General features: G+C 44.0%; 1 protein-coding gene across 3 annotated transcripts in view; it reads left to right on the top strand.

Moving 5' to 3' along the window:
* Nucleotides 1-24,677, top strand: part of KLHL21 (kelch like family member 21) — a 747,265-nt gene that overhangs the window by 549,348 nt on the left and 173,240 nt on the right. For all 3 annotated transcript variants that reach the window (XM_044056426.1, XM_044056427.1, XM_044056425.1), the window contains one exon: nt 14,682-15,087. In XM_044056426.1, the coding sequence (XP_043912361.1) occupies nt 14,682-15,087 (406 nt within the window). The remainder of the gene's footprint in view (nt 1-14,681; nt 15,088-24,677) is intronic.

Below are 24,677 nucleotides of genomic sequence, written 5' to 3'. Positions count from 1 at the left end.
AAGGACTTGGCTGAGGAATGTCCCACTGTCCACCCACCCAACAGGGAGTCCCGGGTGGTGGACAGACTTGGGAAGCATGTTTTTGCATCAGGGACCTTTGCTATATAGTCCCTGAATTATTTGGCACATTTTACAAGGCTCCAGAGGGACTTGATTTCCAAACTCTCTGGGATGCTTGCAGGATAGTTGTCTGACGAGGTCAGGGACAAGGTGGCATTGTAGCTCGCAACCCTGGAATCAATATCCAACTCATCCATGAGGTTGCTGTCATATGCGACTAAAGGGGCGGCTTGCGCAGCTCGTTTGGGCATTATGTGGTGTCATGCCTGGATGCGCATTTGTGACCTTGTGGATCCCTTCAAGTCTTCCTTTCTGAATGCTCCCATCGAAGCTTTGTTCCTTTTTGGCTCCAAAGTGAAGGACACACTAGCCAGGTGCGAGCAAGATGGAAAGACCCTGTCTGACATAGGTCTACGGTTTTCCAGCCCTCAATGTACCTTCTCCAGGAATCGGAGGAGTGGAAAAATGTGGAATAAAAAAAAATCTCAGAGGCCTTTCTGTGCCGCACGTGGTGATGATACCCCCAGGGGCAGAGGGGGTAACAATTTCAGAAGATGCCCCTATAGAGGCAGAGAGGGTCCTCGTAACCAAGGCTCCAGGAATTCCTTCTCTGGACAGCCTTATCAGCACTCCTGAGGAGCAGCCCAATTGCTTACCTCTGGTAGCAAGCAGAAGTCATTTCTCTGTACACCAAGCTGCCTGGCAGTCTATCACCACCGATCGTTGGGTGCAGAGTATCATCACCAGAGGTTACCCCAGTCCCTTTTCTTGTCAGCCAAATCTTCCAAGAAAACTTCCCGATGTTCCACCTAGTGAAAGGGAAGAAGCAGCTTCAGAGATTATAAAGCTGTCACAAAAAAAGAGAGTCATCCAACCAGTCCCACCAGACCAACGCAGATCCAGATTTTACTCGAGATTCTTTTTGGTGCCAAAAAAGACAAGAGACTGGAAACCCATTTTGGATCTCAGCAGCTTAAGCAAGTCTGTCACCCAAACCAAATTCCGGATGGTCACGGTTCAGTCCATTCTTCCCTTTTTAAGAGAATGCGATTGAATGTGCTCTATAGATCTCCGGGATGCATATTACCACGTCAAGATGGACAAATGCTTCTGGATAGGGGCCAGTCATTAACAGTTTCATGCCCTGCCGTTCAGTCTCTCTACAGCCCCCAGAGTGTTCACAAAATGCATGGCAGTGGTCACAGCTCACTTGAGACTAAAAGAATTCCAGTTGTTTCCATATCTGGACTACTGTCTCCTCACCGCCCCCACCGGGCATCTTCTGGTAACAGCACTGCATTATACTCTCTCTCTCTCTGGCAAAATTGTTGGGAATAATGATATATTGGGAGAAATCGAACCTTACTCCTACACAACAATAGAGTTAATTGGAGCAGTGTTCAGTACTCAGTCCTGTCTGCTATCACTCCCAATTCACAGACTCCATCAATTGAGGCTTCAGCTCCGAGTGATACTTTCTCAAACAAAAGTCTCAGCACAGAAGTTCTTCAGGCCCTAGGCTCTATGGCAGCTTCGATCCCAATAGTGCCTCTAGCAACGCTACATATGCGGAACTTCCAATGGCTCCTTCTTTATCATTGGTTCCTAAACTATCACCTCCCTCGGATACCAGATTCGAATAACCAACTCCTACAAACAGGACCTCCTTTGGTGGATGAGGCCAGACGCAGAACTTTGGAGTCGCCATTTCAATCCCCTCAGCCCACAGCCATTGTGACCACGGATGCTTCCCTGATCAGGTGTGGGGGGGGGGCATTTCCAGGGAAAGACTGTCCAAGGCACATGGTCCACCTCAGAGGCCCACCTGCATATCAGTGTTCTGGAACTGAGAGCTGTGCTGTCAACATTGCAGGCCTTCCATTCGGCTCTCCCTTCCGGGACAATTGCAATTCAGTCAGACAATGTATCAGTGGTCTGGTATATCAACAAGCAAGGAGGAACCAAGTCCTACCTCTTCTGTCGAGAAGCCATGAGAATTTGGCAGTGGGTGATAGCTTCCAACCACTTTGATAGCAATGCATATCCCAAGGAGCTCCAACGTGATTGCGGACAAACTGAACAGATGCATCTTCATGCCTCACGAGTGGTCTCAAACCTGAGGTGGCATCAGAAATCTTCAGCCACTGGGGCCAGCCTTGCTGCAATCTTTTCACCGCCCCATCAAACAAGTACAGCAGCTATTTCGCCCTACTTTCTCCGGAGGGGGAGTCACTGAGGGACGCTCTAATCCACAATTGGCCCACAGGACTTCTTTACGCTTATCCTCCCATCCCCCCGATTCCATAATTTCTAAAGAAAGCTCTTCGGTTGAGATGCAAGGTTATCCTCATAACCCCATTCTGGCCTCGACAGGTTTGGTTCCCCTTCCTTCGGCCTCACCTGGTATACCCGTCTTTGATTCTGGATCCTCTACCAGATCTGATTACTCACCCCCAAGGGTTGAGTCACCCAAATCTGTCCAGTCTCAAGCTGACAGTTTGGTTTGTCCACTTCCACTAGTCACCAGGCAAGCTAATCTCTCCTCACCTGTTTGAGACATCATTTTGTCCTCTCATAAAGCATCCACCAGAAGACTATATCAGGATAAATGGAAAAGGTTCTCCATCTGGTCCAAGGATAACATGCTAGATCTGTATTCGGCTCCAGTAACTGCAGTGCTTCAATACTTGGCTAAGTTTTTTGATAATGGAGCCTCTGCGTCTACCATACAAGTACATCTAGCGGCAATTTCCAATTTTCACAATGGCAAAGATGGCACCCCTCTTATCTCTGTATGCCTATGCAAGACCTTCCTCAAGGGGACCTCTCATATCAGGCCTCCTGTCAGACAGCCCGTGGAACCATGGGACTTCACTTTGGTCCTTCAGTCTTTGACTCAAAAACCTTTTGAACCTACTGCGAAGTGTGACCTAAAGTTTTTGTCTTGGAAATGCTTGTTCTTGGTATCAAGAGTCCCTATCTCGTCTTTCATAAGGACAGAGTATCACTTCGGACGAATCCATCCTTCCTTCCCAAAGTTGTTTCTGAATTTTCCATAAACCAGACCATTGATCTACCAGTGTTCTTTATAAATTTTGCCAATAGAGGAGAGTACTGCCTTCATTCTTTAGATGTACATAGACAACTGAGATTCTACCTAGACAGGACCAAACTTATCCACAAATCGGAACAGCTTTTCATCTCTTTTTCTGGATCCAGAATGGAAGAGGCTGTTTCCAAGGTTATATTATCAAAATGGCTAAGGGACTGTATACGTTTCATCTATTCCCTCAGTAAAAAAAGTATAACAAAATTTAAAGCTCACTCCACTAGATCTATGGCAACACCTGTAGCTTTCCATTCCAGGGCTTCCATGGATGACATCTGCACAGCAACTACTTGGGCTAAATCTCATTCCTTTATCAATCATTACATGTTGGATATGGTCTCCAGAGGGAGAGCTGCCTTCGGCTCAGTGGTACTCAGGAAGAGCCGACCATGGACCTCAAGGTAGCTTGGGATTCTGTCCCATCAGTGATGAATGGAAAGCCGATTAACAACATAGACAAAGTAGTTATGTCTTACCATAATGTTCCATTTGTGTTGTTCATCTTCTTTCATTCGTCACTTCCCACCCTCCTTCCCCCTCCAAAGGCTGCTGGGGGATGCTTTGGGTCTAGTTGGTGCCCTAGGGTATTTGCGCAGAAGTGGCCTTGGCTTTACTTCTTTTTCTCTAGCAAACTCGATCTGAGGTAACAGGGAGAAGGGCATTCTGGGTAGAGCTTATAGCTTGAGAGTTTTTTTTTTTGGCTGGTGCAAGCTTGGTAAAATGGCCGACTCGGTTCCGAGGGCTCAGGACCAAACCCGTCAGTGATGAATGAAAGAAGATGAACAACACAGATGAAACGTTATGGTAAGACTTCTCTTTCAGCTATTCCCGTTAGGGGTCGCCACAGTGGATCATCTGTTTCCATTTCTTCCTGTCCTCTGCATCTTGCTCTGTCACACCAACCACCTGCATGTCCTCTCTCACTACATCCATAAACCTTATTTTAGGCCTTCCTCTTTTCCTCTTACCTGGCAGCTCCATCCTTAGCATCCTTTTCCCAATATACCCAGCATCCTTCCTCAGCACATGTCCAAACCAATGCAATCTCGCCTCTCTGACTTTGTCTCCAAACGGTCCAACCTGAGCTGACCCTGTAATATACTGATTCCTAATCCTGTCCATCCTTGTCACACCCAGTGCAAATCTTAACATCTTTAAGTCTGCCACTTCCAGCTCTGACTCCTGCCTTTTTGTCAGTGCCACCATCTCCAACCCATACAACATAGCTGGTCTCACTACCCTCTTGTAGACCTTCCCTTTTCACACTTACTGGTACCAGTCTGTCACAAATCACTCCTGACACACTTCTCCACCCATTCCACCCTACCTGTACTCTCTTCTTCACCTCTCTTCCACACTCACCATTACTCTAAACTGTTGATCCCAAGTACTTAAACTCATCCACCTTCGCCAACTCTACTCCCTGCAGCCTCACCATTCCTCTATCCTCCCTCTCATTCACACACATATATTCCGTCTTAGTCCTGCTGCCTTTCATTCCTGTCCCCTCTAGAGTATATCTTCACCTCTTCAGGGTCTCCTCAACCTGGTCCCTACTCTCACTACAGATCACAATGTCATCTGCAAACATCATAGTCCATGGGGCCTCCTGTCTGGTCTCGTTTGTCAACCTGTCCATCACCATTGCAAATATGAAAGGGCTCAGAGCTGATCCTTGATGTAATCCCACCTCCACCTTAAACGCATCTGTCACTCCCACTGCAGACCTCACCACTGTCACACTACCCTCGTGCATATCCTGTACCACTCTAACATACTTCTCTGCCACTCACAACTTCCTCATACAGTATTACAACTCCTCTCTAGGCACCCTATCATATGCTTTCTCCAAGTCCACAAAGACACAGTGCAACTCCTGAACTTCTCTATATTTCTACATCAACACTCTCAGAGCAAACCACATCTGTAGTGCTCTTTCCTGGCATGAAACCATACTACTGATCACTAATCATCACCTCCCTTCTTAACCTAGCTTCCACTACTCTTTCCCATAACTTCAAGCTGTGACTGATCACTTTTATCCCTCTGTAGTTACTACAGCTCTGCACATCACCCTTATTCTTAAAGATATGTACCAAAACACTTTTTCTCCACTCCTCAGGCATCCTCTGACTTATCCAAGATTTCATTAAACAATCTGGTTAAAAACTCCACTGCCATTTCTCCTAAGCACCTCCATGCTTCCACTGGTATGTCATCTAGACCAACAGCCTTTCCCTTCTTCATCCTCTTCATTTCTTTCTTCTGCCAAATAACATACGAGGGCAACGCTATGGTAAGACATAACTTCTTTTTATTTTCATAATTATTAACAACAGACTAGCAATATCTCAGGTATATAGTGATGTAAATGGACATTGACAATTAAGTTTTCTGTCTTCCACCATGGCATATTAAGCCATATCTCTCAATAACATGTAGGGCTCATCACTATGAAGATATGAATAACAAGTGACAAACTGTGATTAATTTCTCTGCTGCAGGACATCCTAGACTAACAATCTTATTTTGTTAACTCCTTGCCCTTCTTAATACTGCATATTATTAGCTGGTAATTCACTTGGCTAAAGTAACCATACCCAGTAAGGGTCTGGACACCATAAAGAGTTATTGGTGTGAAGTAGAAGTATACAAAAAGGCATTATAGGCCTGAATGAGTGAAAGCATAATTTTGAATTTTTTTTAAAGGAAAACTTGCTGTTCTCACAGTTTCTTTTCACTGTTGGCTAGTCTGGGAAAGCCTTTTTCAAAAGTGACCCTATCCAAGGAGGTGAATTAACTTATTTAATGAGCTTTTAAATGAGTTACTCATTTAAATCACAATTTTGGAACCATTTTGTTGATTTCTTTATATTGAGCTAATTTCCACTGTTTTTATACATGTGGGTCTGAAATTAGCCATTTATTGAATTTTATTAGTGGGGTTTGATTAACTGTATTAGTGTCTAATGTAAATACTGAATTACTAGCTGTTTCTTCAATACAGGATTCTGTTTGTTTCTCTGTTTAAATAGTCATTGCATTACTATTTTAAGCAAGTTTTATCCATTTTTTTACTGGGAGTGCAGCTTCTCTGGTAATTTTTAGTGACCTGGCTTTTTTTTGCCCCTGTTTAGATGCATGCTGAAGCTGCTTCCTTCCATCTACCCAATCTGCATCTAAAAAGCACAAAAGTAAAACAAAAAATATGCCTCAGCCTATGGCTTGTGGACTATGCAATAGAGCTGGCTATCGGACCATTTACCTTCATTTACCTGCAAGTCTCTTAGTGTGGTGTTGGTACCACATCTATGCATGACAGAATGGTCAGACACACCCTCTGCAGCTGTATCAGTGCCTGGTTCAGGTATGGGAGAACCAAATGCTGTAGGTGCCAAGGAAGTCAGGTGCAGAATCTCTGGGTAGTTTGCTTTTACTACAGGGCATGCTAAAAGACAGATAACCCACCATTTAGTTGGGCAACAGTTTCTTCCAGGTTTATCATCGGATGTGGTGGCATTAGCTAGGTCTGTTGTTCAAGCAGCTGATTGTGTGATGTGTTAGTTCTGGTATTTCCACCCTCATTTTTTCTGCTTTGGATTCTGTTTTTGAAGTAGATTGTGTGTCTGAGGGTTTGGACATGTCTGAATCGAATCAGTCAGTTTTTTCTGATGATGAGCAGATACGGGAATCCAAACATTTTCTTTTTCCCGAATGGTGACTAGATTTAAGGATGTATTTTGATTTGGAGGAATCTTCAGCTGCACCTGAAATTGATAGAGTTTATGATTTTTTTGGAGAATGAAGCTTCTATACTTCAGCACATCCCTCCTGTGATCCTGGCATTTTAAGAAATACTTTAGTTCTCTTTTGCTTATGTAGGTTCTCCCTAAAAATCTGTTTAGGAACTATTGGGTTTCCTCTACCTTGCCAGGTCTCCAGGGTCCATTGTCTGTGGACTCAGCTTCTGTGTCTCTAGCAACCATTTTTAGTTAAAAGTCTTATGTTTTCTGCTAACCCAGTCCCTCAATATAAAGTAGGCAAGTGGCTAGAATCTCAGGGGAAAATTCTTGCACAGTCCAGTACTGTAGTGTTTAAATTGGTTTTGAGATGCATAAATAGTTTAGAAAAGTCTGCTGCTTCACTGCCAGTTGAGCAAAAGGTTTATGTTAAAGATATTGTTTCCATTGTTTCTCATGTGTCAAAACATGCTTTAAGGAGGATCTTAGAAGGGGTTCACACTATTCCTAGAAATGCAGCTTCATCAGTGATGATGAGGAGGTATGCTTATTTGTATGGTCAGAATTTTTCTGTTGATTTAAAAAATGACATTTTGAGTGCTCCCATTGGGTCTGATTGGGTGTTTGGTGCTGCATCTAATAAGATTCTTAAACACTTGGATGACAGAGGTAAATTGATGCAGAGTGTGGGTGTGTAAAAAATGTTTCATATTCCTAAATGTTCCTCATTCAAACAGGATAATTTTCTGCAGCCTCTTAAACAGAACTCACAGTCGTAACAAAAACCAAGGTACATAAAGGAAGCGGCAGGACTACTGTTCCATCAAGTCCAACAAAAGGACCCCCCCACAACTTATGACTATGCCGAGATGAGGCAACTGTCTGTTTCTAGTCTCCTTCAGGGTGCTATATCTTTCAAGTTGTCTCTCAGCAAGTCAGTATTGCCATCAGTGGTTTCCAGCAAATGGGTCCTCAACATTGTGGGCAAGGGTTACTGATGATAGTGGAAAGGCCATTTTCTTCCTTTCAAGGGCATTCCTCCTCATCTTCTGCACCAGTCTTTATTTCCCCCTTCTCTCCAGCATATGCTGGACTCTGGGATCATAGAACCAATGCCCCTTTCCAAGAGAATGAGAGACTGCTGTTTCCAAATTTTCCTGGTTTTCAAAAAAGAAAATGCATAAAGACTTGCACTAGACCTGTCCTTTCTGAATACCTTCATCTAGCTTCCCAAATTCAGAATGCTCACCCTGTAGATAATGCTTCATCTTCTTCCAGACCACTGCTTCATGGTGATCCTGGGCTCGTCATATCCCCATTGCTCATCATTCTCAGAGATTTCTGAGATTTTTTTGCCTCTGGGTCGCACTTTCATTTTTCTGGATTGCCCTTTTGGCGATCCACTGCTCCTCGAGTGTTTACAAAATGTCTTGCCTTGGTAGTGGCCCACTGCCTGAGTTTGGCTGTTCCCTTTTTTCCCTTACTTAGACTATTTGCTGATCTGTACAGAGTCCGTGTACAAGTGTTTGGAACTATTAGAGAAGTTTTTGTCCTTAATCTGTCTTCTAGGGTTCAAGTTGAAGCTCTGGAAGTTGTGTCTGACCCCCTCCCATAGACTTGTATTTCTAGAGTGTCTTATGACTCCAATGTAAGAATGGCCTTTTTGCCTGAAGGCAAGATCCTTTATTAACAAACATTGTTTCTGGAGTTCTCCAAGAGGAGTATCACCCCAGCTCAAGAATTCCTAAAAATTCTTAGACTTATAGCATGCACGATTCTTATGATACCATGATAGACTTGCTCACACATTCTTACGGATGACTAGTTTACCCCAGTTTAGAGAAAATTCCATTAACAGCCTGGCTGATTCAGTTATGCCTTCCTTTAGGCACCTCTTTCATGAGGATGTGTAGCAGGTTAAAGAAGGACAGGAAACACACAAGAAAATTTCATGTTTATAAATGGATGAGGTTTTCTAAGTGGTGCCTACATGGAAATAGGGGGGCCATTGAGGTTAATATACCCTGGTCTTGAAATATTTGTGTGAGCTACTTCACTTCAGGATAGCTTACCATATTTAGTTGCATTTAATGACCCTCTATGCTTGTCTGTCTATGGATCCCCCTTTTTCTTCTTCCTAGGTGGCACTACACTCCATTAAATGCAGTTATGATGCAGCTGAAGCATCTGCTAGAGTGACTGCATCTGGCTCTGTTCTGCAGTGATGCTGTTGCTTGAGGCTTCAACCACTTCCTGATGACTTTAAGAATAAATTAGTGGATGCTCCCTTAGATAATAAGGCTGTGTTTGGGGCTGCAGCATCAGCCTTGTTCAAGTACTTGCAGAAGAAAGGCAAAGAATTACAGACCTAAAACACCTCTTTGTGGCACCAGTTCCTAAATTCCAAAGGAATTACCCAGCTAAAACCCCCTTTGTTAGAAACCAATCTTGCATTCCTCCTTCCAGAAGTAAGAGGGGTGTTAGGAAACCTACTACTTCCAAATTCTCTTAGTCTACTCCTGCTCAAAACAGCCTTTTCCAAACAAGACAGGTAGTCTGTGACAACCAACCTTTTCTCAGCCACTTTCCCCTCTCTCTGTGCCTTTACCTGTCCTTTCCAGTCTGGGAGAAATGACTCAAGATTTGTGGGCCCTTTCCATTATCCTCAAAGGGTATTTCATGGTGTGGGAGAGTCTTCCACCTTTCATGGGTATTCCTCAACCACCTCAAGAGCAACTGCAATTTTTCCAGAGGTCCTCCAGGTTTTGGAATCCCAGAAAACTATTCAGTAAGATCCTCTGCACCATATGGGAAGAGGTTTCTGCTCCAGGATGTTTCTGGTTCCCAACTATTCAGTAAGATCCTCTGCACCATATGGGAAGAGGTTTCTGCTCCAGGATGTTTCTGGTTCCCAGAAAAGCTGGCCCTTGGAGACCCATTCTGTATCATTCATACCTCAACACCTTCTTAAAAGTCCCAATCTTCCAGATGCTTTCTCTGCCTACTATATTTCCCCTCATTTTCCACAAGCTTTTATGGCATCCCTAGACTTCAAGGATGCTTACCTTCACATTCTTATTCATCCTCTTTTCAGGAAATATTTGCATTTTTCTGTTTCATCGCATTTTCAGTTCTCTGCTTTGCCCTTTAGTCTCTCTGTGGCACCAAGGGTATTTATAAAATGCTCGTCTCCTGTGATAGTTTATTGCAGACTCCAGGGTGTACAGATGTTTCCATATCTGGACGATCTCCTGCTCCAGGCACTCCTTCCAGAGACCTTGCAACCGAATGTCTGTTTCACTATTTTCCTTCTTTAAAGTCTGGGTTTTGCAGTAGACTTCCAAAATCTTTCCTCACCCCTTCACAAGACCACGTCTTCCTGGGGTGCAGAATCCAGACAGATCGAATGTTGGCCTTCCTGCCCTCTCAGAAAATGTAGGCTCTAATCAAATTCTTCCAAGGCATCCTCCCTCTGCAGTCTCTTATGGCCAGAGTGTTTCTCCCCCTTCTAGGGTTCATGGCATCCACCATCCCCATGTTACTTGTGTTCATACTTCACATGAGGAAATTTCAGTGGCATCTCAAGTCAGTGTGGAGCCAACATGCACATCCACTGGACTTTGTTGTCATTCTTCTTCCTTGTCTGAAGAGAACTTTGTTGGTGGATTCAGCAGATTTCCCTGAACCTAGGTCTTCCTCTGTATCCTCCTCTTCCAGTTCAGGAGTTCACAGACTCTTCAGACATGAGCTGGAGGGCAGCCTTTGCATCCTGGAAAGTTCAAGGCCAAAGGAAGGAGCGCATAAACATAAGAGATGAGAGCCCTGCTCCTCCCTCTACAGATCTTTCACTCTCTTTTTCATCCATGCCCTCTAAAACTGTTTACAGACAAGACCACAGTTCTTTTGTATGTAAACAAACAGGGGGGACAAAATCATACATTTTGTTTGGGCTAGCCTTCATGGCATGGGAACTGGCAACCCAGTACCAGGTCTGCCTACAGGCAGTGTACATGTCCTCTGTCCTCCAGTCACAGTTTAGTGGCAGACACTCTGAGCAGGTCCATGGCTCAATTGCATGAAGGGATACTTCACAGGGATGTGTTTCTGGACATTCTCCACCGGTGGGGTATTCCTCAAGTAGATCTCTTTGCCTCCCCTCTGAACACACAACTTCCAAAAGTTTGTGCCAGTGTTTCAGGCCCTCTGGTGTGGAAGGTGGATGCCCTTTTTTCATGGAAGGGGATGTTTCTCTATGCATTCCCCCCTTCCCTCTTATTCAGAACATTCTGACAAACCAAAAACCTTGTTGGTGACTCCCTTTTGGCCAAGACAGCATTGGTTCCCTCTTCTTATGCATTTAGCCAAGGGCAATCATCACAAGTTACCTCACAGGGTGTTGGTACTCACATAAGGCAAGAGATCTGTAATTCATCCGTGTCTTTCAACTCTACATCTGACACTGTGGGCGATGGGTTTCTCATTCTTAATATACATCTCTTTTCAGATGATGTGCTTAGGGTTCTGCAGAAGGCAAGAAAACCCAATACTAGGAAATCCTACTTATCCAAATAGAAGAGGTTTTCCATCTGGTGTATTTCACTTAAACTGGACCCACTTTCTGTAAATGTACCCCAGATTTTATGCTAGTTGTGTGAACTGCTGAAGACTGGGTTGGCGTATTCCTCTTTGAAAGCTCATCTTTCAGCCGTTTCTGCTTTTCTGCCTTTATCTCCTCCTTTGGCCTCTAAATTGGAGGTTAAACTCTTCCTTAAAGGTGTCATTCACATCAGACCTCCTAGGAAGTTTGTTCCTTCTCCTTGGGATCTCAATTTTGTCTTGAAAAAACTAATTGTGGCTTCATTTGAACCTGCAGCTATAGCTTACCTGCAACACTGTACTTGGAAGACTGTGTTAATCACTTCGGCCAGGAAGGTGTCTGAATTTCAAGCACTTGATGGCTTCCTACCCTTCCTGGTTTTCCATAAGGATAGGGTTTGCTTGCGTACTAACCCTTCTTTTATGCCCATGGTTGTGAATGAGTTGTCACTTAACCAGTCTATTCATTTTCCCACTTTTTCCCTCTCCACAATCCTCTACTGAGAGAGTTCTACACACCTTGGCTTTACATAGACAACTCATATTTTATCTGGATAAAACTAAGGCTATCAGGAAATCTGATCAGCTTTTTGTTTCTTTAATCCCAGGACTCTGAGATTGTCTGTGTCCAAGCAGACTATTTCCACTTGGATTTCTAAAGTTATTTCCTTTTGTTATGTTTTTCATGGTAAGGACCTTTTTGCTCCTGTTGAGGCTCATTCTGTGAGAGCTGTAGCTTCTTCAGGTGCCTTTTTTAAAGGTTTGGATACCAGCACCAACTTAGATGAAGCTACTTGGTCTTCTTCACTAAACATTATAAACTGGATGGCATCTCCAGATCTAGAGCTAGCTTTACTAGAGCCATTTTCCATGTTTTTTTAGAAAGCGCCTCTGCTTCTTCCCCGTCCCTTTCTTCATCATGAAGCTTTGGTACTCTCCTTCATGTTAAGAATACTGCAACACAAGAATAGAAGGACATAGAATAGTTGTGTAAAATCTTACTATAACCATTGCTGTTCTTCTCTTTTATGTTGCAGTATTCTATCCTTGCACCTTCCCCCGGTATTTGTCTTTTTCCTGGATCTGTGCTTATCTCCTTTTTTTCCTTAGGCTGTTCTTAACTGGCACATTCAGTTCTGAGGATGGTACATGTGGACTTCACTTTTATGGCTGATGCCAGCTGCTGGCATATGTGCGACATCCCCTGTACCCTTGTATTAGTTAATCTTTTGTATACTGACTGAATATCGGGGCTACCTTTGGCAGCAAAGCCCTCATATCAAGAATACTGCAACATAGAAAAGAAGGACATCTATGGTTATGGTAAGATTTTATTATTATTTCTTTCTTTCCAGAACCTAAGAACTGGGAAGAGGGGATTCTTTATACATTGGATGTGCATTGGCAGCTCAGGTACTACCTTGACAGACCCAACCCCCTTTAGGAAGATAGAAAGACTTTTTATTTCCTTCTGTAGGGTAAAGAAATATTAGTCTGTCTCTAAGCAAATCTCTGCATTGGTTGTCCTTTAGTATTGTTTGTTGTTGCACTGTTTATAGCAAGGCTAATCCAGAAAAGGTAAAGGTACATTCCACTAGGGCCTTTTCCTCTTCTGTAGCATTTTGGAAAGGGGTGGACTCTAGAAGTATTCCAGAGCAGCAGCTTGGTCCTCGGCCCATATGTTTTCAAAGCATTAAAAAATGGATGCCTTTTCGAGATCAAGAGCAGGCTTCTCTGGGAATATTCTCCAGGTGCTCCTGGACCCTTATCTTTCCACCTGGTTGGGTAAGCTAATCTACCCATGCGCTGGTAAGACAGCGTGTTTGTTGAACATAGTACAATAGTTGTTGAATTGCTGAGTGCTCCTGACTGGTTGGGAGGCTGGGATTGTGAGTCAACCTGCTCTGGTCCTTGTCTATTGACCTTACAACTGTTATCATTGTAGTAGTGAATTTTGTATTTCTTACTGGGGGACTGTTCGAGGAAAAACTCTATCTGAGGAGAATAGGGTAGAGGCAGTGTACTGAGAGTAGAGGAGGTGGAGCTCCTGGGCTGAAGATTCAAAAAAAAAAAAAAGGCCAGCTTCAGATCTGAGTCAGATCCCATAACCTATAGATCAAACCAGATGGAAGAAGACAACACGGATTTAGCATTGTGGTAAGTACATAACTTTTATTTTTCTGGGGGGGGGGTGGCCTAATGGTTAAGGTGTTTGCCTTACAAACACAAGGTGCAGGGTTTGAGTCTCACAAGGCAAAACATGGCTCGCAAGGCAATTAGCCTAATACTAACCTATGAACCTAATAAGTGGGAAATGAAGTCATAAGATGATGACAGACATTTAATTTTCAGACTTCATATCCTTCAGAAAGCACATGCTAAGGCAAACCTCATTATTCTGTCAAATTTCTAAATCGGTCTCTATTATGAGTCCAGATTTCTTGTGCTAAGAGGTTGAGGTATGACAGCAGGAGTTCAGAACGTGTGACTTGTAGTTATATGAGAAACAATTTGTTTCTTTGCTGAAGAATGGTAAGTACAAAGAACAGTTCTGAGAAAATGGTGGAAAATCACAAGCCAAATATATGGTGGGATTAAAGAATGTCGATTGTTGATTTAACTAGATTGGTAACATAGTTAGTAACCTGAGTAGGGTGTGTGTGTGTGTGTGTGTGTGTGTGTGTGTGTGTGTGTGTGTGTGTGTGTGTGTGTGTGTGTGTGTGTGTGTCTGCCATAGAGTGTTGGTCTACATAGTTAGTAACCTTAGTAGGATGGATGTGTGTGTGTGTGTGTGTGTGTGTGTGTGTGTGTGTGTGTGTGTGTGTGTGTGTGTGTGTGTGTGTGTGTGTGTGTGTCTGTCTGTCTGTCTGTCTGCCATAGAGTGTTGGTCTACATAGTTAGTAACCTGAGTAGGATGGATGTGTGTGTGTCTGTCTGCCATTGAGTGTTGGTCTACATAATTAGTAACCTGAGTAGGTGGTGTGTGTGTGTGTGTGTGTGTGTGTGTGTGTGTGTGTGTGTGTGTGTGTGTGTGTGTGTGTGTGTGTGTGTGTGTGTGTGCGCGTGCGTGCATGCGCATCTGCCATAGATTGTTGGTCTCCACTTATAAGTTTGCCTGCCTTCTTGTCTCAGTTTAATTTTCTTTAACTGAATTGGTTTTGTTTTACATTTTACAGGGGGCTCTGATGGGTCTCGGCTTTACAGTGTTGTTTGGAGATACAATTCAAGTGTGAACGAGTGGATTGAGGTTGCCCCAATGTTGAAAGCAAGAGAATACCATAGTTCCACCGTCTTGAAAGGACTTCTGTATGTGGTTGCCACAGACAGCACTGAGCGATATGACCCCTGGTTGGATACTTGGGAGCCTCTGAGGCCCATGTTATATCCAATGGACAACTGTTCTACTACTGCTTGTCATGACAGACTTTATGCCATTGGATCTCTTGCTGGACAAGAAACCATGGTAATACAGAGCTATGACCCTGAGACAGACAGGTGGACTTTGGTAAACTGTGGTCAGCTGCCACCATGGTCATTTGCGCCCAAAACTGTGACACTAAATGGTCTTCTGTATTTCATAAGGTAAGTGACATTTAGTGAATTTCATTTAATGTGTCTGTGTGAAATTGCTATATGCATTTGAAAAGTATCTAACTTGTGAACAGTATGGTAAGACAGTTTATGCCTGTTATTTAGGATACTGGGTTTTATGTACAGGCTGTGAATTCCCTTGAGTGGTGTTTCAGTACATTACAAAAATCTGAAGTTTCCTGCTAGCAAAGAATGACGTTTTGCCTATAGTTATGCATGCTTAGTAGTCAGGATTAATATTTATTATTTAATAGTTTCTTTGTTCCTGACTAGTCGTTGGCAATTGCCCACAGTTCTGAAAATTTGTTAGATTTTTGATTTTTATGATTGCCTTTAGTACACTGCTTATGAAAGAAACAACAGTTGTCACAGTCTGTAGTATTTTTTGCCCTCTCCACCAGACCTCTGGTTCATTAAAGCCTACCTGCTGACAAAAAGTGGGGACTGGGCCACCAAAGACCAGCATACCATAAGGTGGGGATTTTTGTTTGCCGTACTGATTCTCCCTGTGGTATGTGATGTCCTTAAATATAGTACTCGCAGCACTTACTTGCCTCCTTTAATCAGTGTGACCTGCTAAGTCAGCAGTGTTAACATTATCTCAGACCTACAGGGTGGAATGACTTCTCATACTGTTATCTCAGTGTAGTTCCTCATCTTTAGCACATTTCTGGACAAAGAGGCAGCATTTGTGAAGCTGTGTACACACCCCATTGTAATAACGGGCTCAAGAGCTTTTCTGCAGCCCCGCTCTACCTATTAGGGTAGCATTAAGCCTAGCCTCTGCAGTGTTAACACAACTCGCTCACTAGTTCTTCCTACGTTTGACCCCTTTCCTACCATATTCCTGTTTCTGACCATATAAATTCTTCTAGCACTATGAACAGGCAATTTCCCACAGTTTCTCCAGCCATCTTGGTCGACATAGGCATCCTGAAGCAGTGTAGCAACTGCCTCATGTTCACAGACAGCCTTCTACTTCTAGTCCACACAAACCCAATGTGTGAGAAATGCAGCTGTATTAAAAACCTTGAATCAATGCTTTCTCACATGCCAGTCAGTACATCTGACACGGACTGTAAACATGCACACCTCACCTCATACTCCACCCAAACCCACAATCACACATACCTACATACGCAGTGGTCCTCGCCACAAACTTACCTAAACCACAGAGACATCCCAAACACAAACACAAGCATGCTACACATAATACTTCCACTGCAGAACACAATACACACAATAGCTCATGCACCAGTGTCTCACCTATCAAGCCAATAAGGCTAAACACTAAACCTAACATATTAGTCATATAATACTCCATTGTGAGACACACAGATGTCCCCGTCACCAGGCTGGATAAGGAGAAGGTCACAGTCGGCTGTCTTTCAGGTCCCAGGATCTGCCATATCACACATACACTCAAGTCTCTCAACAGCAGGTACCGTTATGACTCTGTCATAGTCCATGTTGGTGTGAATGACTTGAGACGTACCTCTATGGACTATATGAAGAGACATATGACTGAACTCTCAGACTAAGTCTTAGGCAGGTATGTCCATAGCCTTAAGCAGCATTTTACCTTTACCTAGAATGATGCCTCAATACAAACAGAAAATGATTGACTTCAATAATTGGCTTAGTTTTTGGTGTCATTCTAAGGGGATCCTGTATCTGTAAGCCTGGGATGACATGACTGACGGACCATGATGCTTTATCAGAGATGGTCTTTCTGTCACGCCTGGGATTTCACCTACTGGCTAAGGCTGTTGCCACCCCCATAGTGCCTTTTTTAGGCAGTTGTCACAAGGACAAAACTCCCAATGTAAAAATACCAACCAAAAACAACCTCAAGGTCATGTTGCTAAACACTAGAGTCTTAATATGAAACTGCGCTTACTGGATGCAGTCCTCACCCTGGAGGACGCAAACATTTGTGCAGTCACGGAGACTTGGTTCAGGGCTGTGGAGAGCACCCCAGCCATACCAAGTTGTACCTCCTTCCACACATTCAGACCACAAACTGAAGGCAAAAAAACTAAAGGAGGCTGTATATCAATATTTATCAAGGATAAATACACAGTATGACGCCCTAGAGATACTTCAGGTGCAATTAATTATTGGTAGGACCCGTGTTTAAGTCATTGCTAGCTACAGAACCCCCTCCATGAATCAGGAAACTACTCTGCCTATTTGGATCAACTTTAGTCTATCAAGATGTATCCTAACACCATAGTCTTGAGCGACTTTAACTTATCCTAGCGTTGACTGGGTTAATTACTCATGCTCAAACTCGTTTGTCTAAAGGTTCCTCGACTTTGTCAACTCCAATGCCCTGGACCAGCTGGTTGTCACCCCCACCAGGGACGACAACATCCTGGACCTGGTGCTTACAAATATGGGAGACCTCTGTAGCTCCCTCACTGTGAGTTCGTCCCTGGTGAGATCTGACTACAAATCAGTCTCATTTGAGGTAACTATCACACCTGATCCTCCCATAGCAGCAACTAGACTAAAAAACTTCTCCAAAGCAGATTATAACCTCTTACAGAATGGTATAAGTAGCTTAATTGCACCCCTCCCCTCAGACGGAACCAGTAACTCTGCCAGGCTCTACACCAATGCTCTATACAAGCACCTGTATAACTGTATTGACTCAGCAGTACCTGTCAGGACCAAAACAAGCTCTTCAAGGAAAAGCAAACCTGGCTGGTGGACAACCACCATTAATAGGCTTTACAATAAAAGGAAGAAACTGCTGTCCAAGAGTAAGAAGGAGCAAGTACGAAACTGGAGACGCTCCTCCCCTAGCTTAAATAAGCAAGTAAGACTTCTTGAAGTTCTCCAAGGCAAACTATGAATACAAGATGTTCTTCGTGTTTCACTGTTGCAGTCATCACATTTGGGTTATCTGCTTGCAGTAGCTCTCAGCCTGCCTGATTAACAAAGTCTTGGGTCCTGCGTCGGTTGCTGTCCCTTCTTCCATGACGTCAGGTCATCAGGGGTATAAAACATGCAGCCGACGCCATTACATCTGTTTTTCTTGCCGTGCGGTGCTCGAAGCAGAAGTAGTTCAAGTGCCGGTCAGCAGACTCCTGAAATTTTCATTTTTGAGTTTCAGAACCGAAGTCTTCAACTAAAGCTAAGTACCCTGTTGGGGAAACTTTTTCTTGCTCCTTACCGATGTCAGTAAAAGTTAATAATTGCATTTCTTGTGGAAAGCAAATACCTCACAAAGATTTTAATTCGTACTGTATTCCTTGCGTAGGCCCTGACCACGACGTATCTTGCTGTCGGTTTTGTGCCTTATTTAATCAATGCACTATCCATCATCGGTATATTTTCGCCTCTTAAGTATTTCGGTTCTCTGTTCAATTATCCACAAATGTTGTCGGTAAGCCATCCGGCTACCAGAATTCTGAAAAAACGCAAAGATAAAGACAGAGATGGGCCGCCTAGGTCCAAAGCTGCTGACGACGCTTCTCCTAAGCCAGTCGCCAGTTCGCCGGTACTCAGTGAGGTGCTTTCGCAGCCCCTGATATCCACTACTTCTGATTCGCGGGCCTCTACTGAGACCCATTTGGAGTCCAGTATGCCGCGAGATGCTTCAACTGTGGAGCCTGCAGATGTCTCTAACTTGGATGGGTCCGGAGCCGCTGTGCAGGCACCGGCTTCTGAGGGTGTATTCAGGCCTACGGACTTGCATATTAAACCGATGCCTCCTTCTTCTTTAAGACCTAAACCTCGAACCATGCCTAGAAAACCGACGCCCTGGCTGCATGCTAAGGCCTCTATGCCTAAAAAACAAATGAGAAGAATGGCTGAAGATCTTATAACTTTAATCAGGAGAAGCCAACCACCCTCTTCTAAGAGACCTAGGACAGAAATTGTTTATGAATCTTCTGACCAGGATTCTGATTTTTCTGATTCTTCTCATGATCTGGATTTACCCTTATCTGCTTATGTGGATTCTGATGCAGAGGACTCTAATTCCCTCTGCTTCCCTTCCAGAATATTTTTCTTTTGGTGAAACCTTGCACACTCTAAGGGAGCATTTTCACTGGGAAAGCCAGGATTTTTCTGATTCGAAAAAGAGGCTTAGGGATTTCTAACTCTTGCCTCAGCATAGGCCTTTAGCTATACCTCCTGTACTAGACATTGTTGATGATGCCTTTTTGGAATCTAGTTTGGCCCCTGATTCTTTGCCTCCTGCTCCCAGAAAACCTGACAGATACTACAGGGTTCCTAATTCTCACAAGTTTCTTTTTAAAAATCCTTTTGCGGATCCAGAGACTATTTCACAGGGACCCAAGGGCATTAAGGCTTCTGCTGCCAAAAACCCTACTCCTCCTGATTGAGACTCCAGGGCCCTGGATAGATGGGGTAAGAAGGTTTACACTTCTGCAACCTTGGCCATTAGGGCCTTAAACTGTCAGTTTCATATGTTAAAGTATCAACAACATATTATTGGATTGCTTAAACAGAAAATTATGTTGATTCCTGACGTGCTGAAAGTAAGGAATTACAGGATTTAATGCATTCTGCTGAACAGGTTGGAAAACATACTTTGCAATGTGGGTTTGATTCTTTAGAGGCCTCTTGCAGGGCTGCTGTCACTGGTTCTGTACTCAGAAGGCATGCTTGGCTTAAGGAGCAACCTTTGCCTGATGATGTTAAAGCTAAACTGTTGGATGCTTCCTTAAATCAGGACCGCCTGTTTGGCAACAAAGCTGAAGAAGTTCTTAAAAAGATGGAAGATAAAGCTAAATCTGTGCAAACTGTTAAAGATTTCTTAGAAGTTCAGCCTCCAAGATTTAGTAGGCATTGGCCCTCTAAGAATTGGTCCTTTTTGACTCCTTCCAGGCCTTCTCAATCCAAACCCAGACACAGCAGAAACCCCAGGTTTCAGTCCCAAGGTACACACAAGACTAAGCAGTGGGGGGCATCCACTTCCAAATCTGGGAGTAGTAAGACTCACCCCTATGGAACATTGTCTCAGTGACTTGATTTTAAAACTTCCAAGCACTTCTCATCTGAATGCTCCTTTAGGGGGAAAGATTGGTCTGCAGGCCAAAAACTGGGAACTCATTACCCAGGACAAATGGGTTTTAAATATAGTGTCCCAAGGATACAGAGTTCACTTCCACACATTACCAACGCCAAAAGGTTGGCCGGTTCTACCCTCAAATCAGTGGGCAGAGGCTCAAAAGCTATTATTCTCTCTTTTAAACATAAAGGCTATTCAAACTGTACCAGAAGAGGAAAAAGGGCAAGGTTTCTACTCAAGACTTTTCCTGGTACCCAGAAAAGACAATTCATGGCATCCTGTTCTGGACCTGTCTACGCTACACACCTTTTTGGTGATTCCAAAATTCAAGATGCTGACTCTTTACCAGTTGCTTTCTATGTTAGGAAAAGATGCCTGGATGGTAACACTCAATTTAAAGGAAGCATACCTGCACATCCCAATCAGGGAATCTTGCAGATGAAACCTACGCTTCAAAGCAGGATACAATCACTACCAGTTCTCTGCACTGCCCTTTGGCTTATCTACGGGGCCCAGGGTATTCACAAAGTGCCTAGTCCCAGCCATTGCATTTTGCAGGCAAAGAAATATTCAAATATACCCATACCTGGACGATTGTTTAATTCAGGCAGAAAGCCAGGACATACTTTTGAATCATCTGGCCTTTGTACAGAGGGTGCTATCTTGTCTGGGGTACACCATAAACGAAAAGAAATCACACCTGGTACCCTGTTAACAAATCATATTCCTGGGAGCAAGCTTGAATACAACTTCCCAGATGGTTTTCCTCACGCCAGAGAAACAAATTTATTTGACAACCTACTTCAAACAAGTGGCCACAAAAACCCTACTATCTGCAAAGCAAATACTACAAGCCTTGGGGTTCATGGCCCCCTGCATTCTTCTAATTCCATATGCAAGACTGCATATGAGGAAACTACAATGGTATCTAAAAAGCCTATGGTGTCAACATTCTCAGGATCTAGAAGCAATGATTCCTATCATACCTTACCTACGCCTAGAGTTTCTTTGGTGGGCAGAGGCCTGCCACCAAAACAAGGGACTACCATTCACACCACCCCCTGCTGCCCAAACCGTAACAACAGATGCATCAGATTATGCATGGCGGGCTCACCTGGCAGGGAAGTGCATTCAGGGCAAATGGGACCCAAGTCAAATGCACTTGCATATCAATCAAAAAGAAATGTTCGCTGTACAGAATGCTCTGACAGCCTTCAAGGACCACATTCTTCCAGGGCAATTAATGGTGAAGACAGACAAACACCACTGTTGTGTGGTACATAAACAAGCGGGGGGGGGTACCCATTCTTACCCCCTCTGCAGACTAGCCACGGCATTGTGGAACACAGCCCTGAGCTACCAAGTATGTCTACAAGCTCAATTCTTGCCAGGAAAACTAAATACACTGGCAGACGAACTAAGCACAAACCTCATGGACCCACACGAGTGGAAACTGGAACCAAGGATTTTCAACATGTTGAAAAGCAAATGGGGGAGCCCAGATATGGACCTGTTTGCCTCCCCCCAGAGCTATCAATTGGACAAATTTTGCACAAGGACTCCCCACAAACAAGCTTGGAAAGTGGATGCTCTGTCCTTCAGCTGGAAAAACCTATTAGTTTAAGACTTTCCTCCTCTGCCTCTGCTCTCCAAAGTACTACTAAAGATCAAACAAGACAAACCAAGGGCAATTTTGATTGCACCAGACTGGCCACGCCAACACTGGTACCCCGTCTTGCGCAGTGTGTCACTGTTGGCCCCATGGCACCTGCCTCAGACTCCTACCCTATTGTCTCAGCAGGAGAACCAGATCCTGCACCCTCAGCTTTATACACTAAACCTAGCAGCCTGGCTAATAATTACCTAATCTCTCCTTTACCATCTCTCAGTAAACTAGTGATGATATCATTTTAGAGGCAAGGAGGCCTAGTACTAGAAAATCTTATGCTGAAAAATGGAAAAGATTCTGTGCCTGGAACCAGTCTCAAGGGATGAGCACAGCAGTGCCCAACTTACCTCAGATTTTGCAATACTTAACTTGGATGCTTCACAAGGGCCTGTCTTTCTCCTCCATCAAAATTCACGCCTCAGCCATTTTAGCTGATTATAACACAGAACCTCCCCTCTTCTCTCATCCACTGCTTAAGCAGTTCCTCAGAGGGACCAAAAATCTACGACCACCCAGGAGAGCCCCAACTCCAGCCTGGGACCTTAACTTTGTATTGGAAAAGCTCACCCTTCCTCCTTTCGAGCCAGCTGCCACTGCGGATTTAAAATTCCTCTCTTGGAAAACAGCTTTCCTTTTAGCAATCACTTCAGCAAGACAGGTATCTGAATTACAAGGCCCTCATGGCAGTGGAGCCTTTCATCATCTTTCATGCGGACAGGGTGTCCCTCAGGACCAATCCTTCCTTCATGCCCAAGGTGGTATCCAGTGTGGCCCTTAATCAGTCCATTCATTTGCCAAACGTTTTTCCTAATCCACAGAACAAAGGGGAACAGATACTGCACTCCTTAGACGTGCACAGACAACTTAGATTCTACATAGACAGGACTAAATCTCAAAGGAAATCTGACCAACTGCTGGTGGCATTTGCTGCAGGGGCAGAGGGGAAGGCTATTTCCAAGCAAGCCATTTCCAAATGGGTAGGCCATTGCATTCATTTCTGCTACAAGCAGCATGGAAAACCTATCCCACAAGGGATCAGACCCCACTCAACCAGGGCTGCATCTACCTCTACAGCCTTTCTCAGAGGCGTCCCTACCATTGACATCCTAGACGCTGCTACCTGGAGTTCTGTACATACTTTCACCAAGGAGTACCATCTGCCAATTTTCTCTAAATCCAGAGCTGTCTTTGCCACTGCAATCTTGCATGGCCTTATAGCTGGTCCTAATGCTATCTAAATTCCTCCTCCCATCCTTAGCTTTGGGAATCTACCCAAATGTGATGACTGTAACAGTGAAACATGAAGAACATAGTACAGTTGTGTACACTTGCCATAAATGTAGATGTTAGAGTGTATTCACTGTTGCAGTCCTGGTTACCCTCTCTCCAGCCCCCTTTTTTCTTTTGGCTATACCTCTACTTTCCTTTACTATGCTCAAAAGCTTTTTGGTGTATTTGCTTTTTTGTTGGAGGTATAACCTTGTATATTTATAGAATTAATTGCTTCCCATTTGGGGGGTACCTGACATCTGGGGCAAGAAAAACCTATGTAATGGCGTCAGCTGCATGTTTTATACCCCTGACGTCATGGAAGAAGAGACAGCAACCGACGCAAGACTCAAGATTTTGTTAATCAGATAACCCAAATGTGATGACTGCAACAGTGAATACCCTCGAACATCTACATTTATGGTAAGTGTACACAACTGTACTTTAGCTTCCTCAACCAAGGACAACCATAAGGTGTTCTTTAGTTACATCCGTAACCTAAAAGGTAAGGCTCAGATTTGCACTGAACTGGTAGTTAATGGTGATTCGTACACTGAGCTGGTGGACATGGCTAACCTGCTAGCCAACAGGTTCAGTGAAGATTTCACTCCCCGTCCCCTCCACACGTACTTCATGACATCCCTACCACCTGTCCCCTACCTTATATCTCTAAAGAGCAGGTCGTAAATGCCCTCTCTAAGGCCAAAAACACAGCATCAATTCAATGCGACCTGGTAACAGCCCAGGCTACGTCCTACAGGTTTGGTGAAAACTTCACTCCCCCGTCCCCACCACATGTACTTCATGCCATCCCTACCACCTGTCCCCTACCTTATAGCACTAAAGAGCAGATCATAAATGCCCTCTTTCAGGCAACACACCATCAATTCAATGGAACCTGATAACAGCCCAGGCGGTGTCATACATGGACTCAAACAAGAATTAGTATCACCATTGGCTACTCCTTTCAATCACAGTCTAAGCACTGGCTTCATCCCATCTGATTGGAAAACAGCCACTGTTATCCCCCTGCACAAAAGTGGTGTTTCTACTGACCCCAGAAACTACAGATCTTTTAGCCTGACTAGCTTTATCTGCAAGGCCATGAAGAGAATCATCATGGACCTTATCAACAAAAGTATAGGTAATCTCCAAACACTAGATCCTATCCAGTTTGGATTTGTCAAGGGGACCTCATGCTTGTTAAAACCTGGTGGACTTCTTCGAGACAGTCACAAGGGCCCAGGATGAGGGGAAATCTGTGCATACAGCCTAGCTAGACCTGGCCCAGCCATTTGATACTGTTCGTCACTCAGGCATCATTGACAAACTCTCTCAGCTAGACATCAACCCTTATATTGGAAGGTGGGTTGCAAACTGGCTCTCTGATAGAGCACATACAGTCAAAATAGGGGAATCCACCTCCCACAGCAGACCTGTTACCATTAGTGTTCCACGGGGATTGGTCCTGGGACCTATACTGTCTGGAATCTATTTCTCTGAAGTACACGCTAAAACCAAGGGACTGTGTATGACAAAGTTTGCTGACGACTGCAAACTGGTTGCAGTCATAGAATCTCTAAACAATGTCATCGT

The sequence above is a fragment of the Protopterus annectens genome, chromosome 14.part0 (genome assembly GCF_019279795.1).
Source record: "Protopterus annectens isolate FY-2018-M chromosome 14.part0, PAN1.0, whole genome shotgun sequence".
NCBI classification, from domain to species: Eukaryota; Metazoa; Chordata; order Ceratodontiformes; family Protopteridae; genus Protopterus; species Protopterus annectens.
The sequence above is the reverse complement of the archived record's forward strand: the minus strand, read 5'-3'. Positions and strand labels throughout refer to the sequence as shown.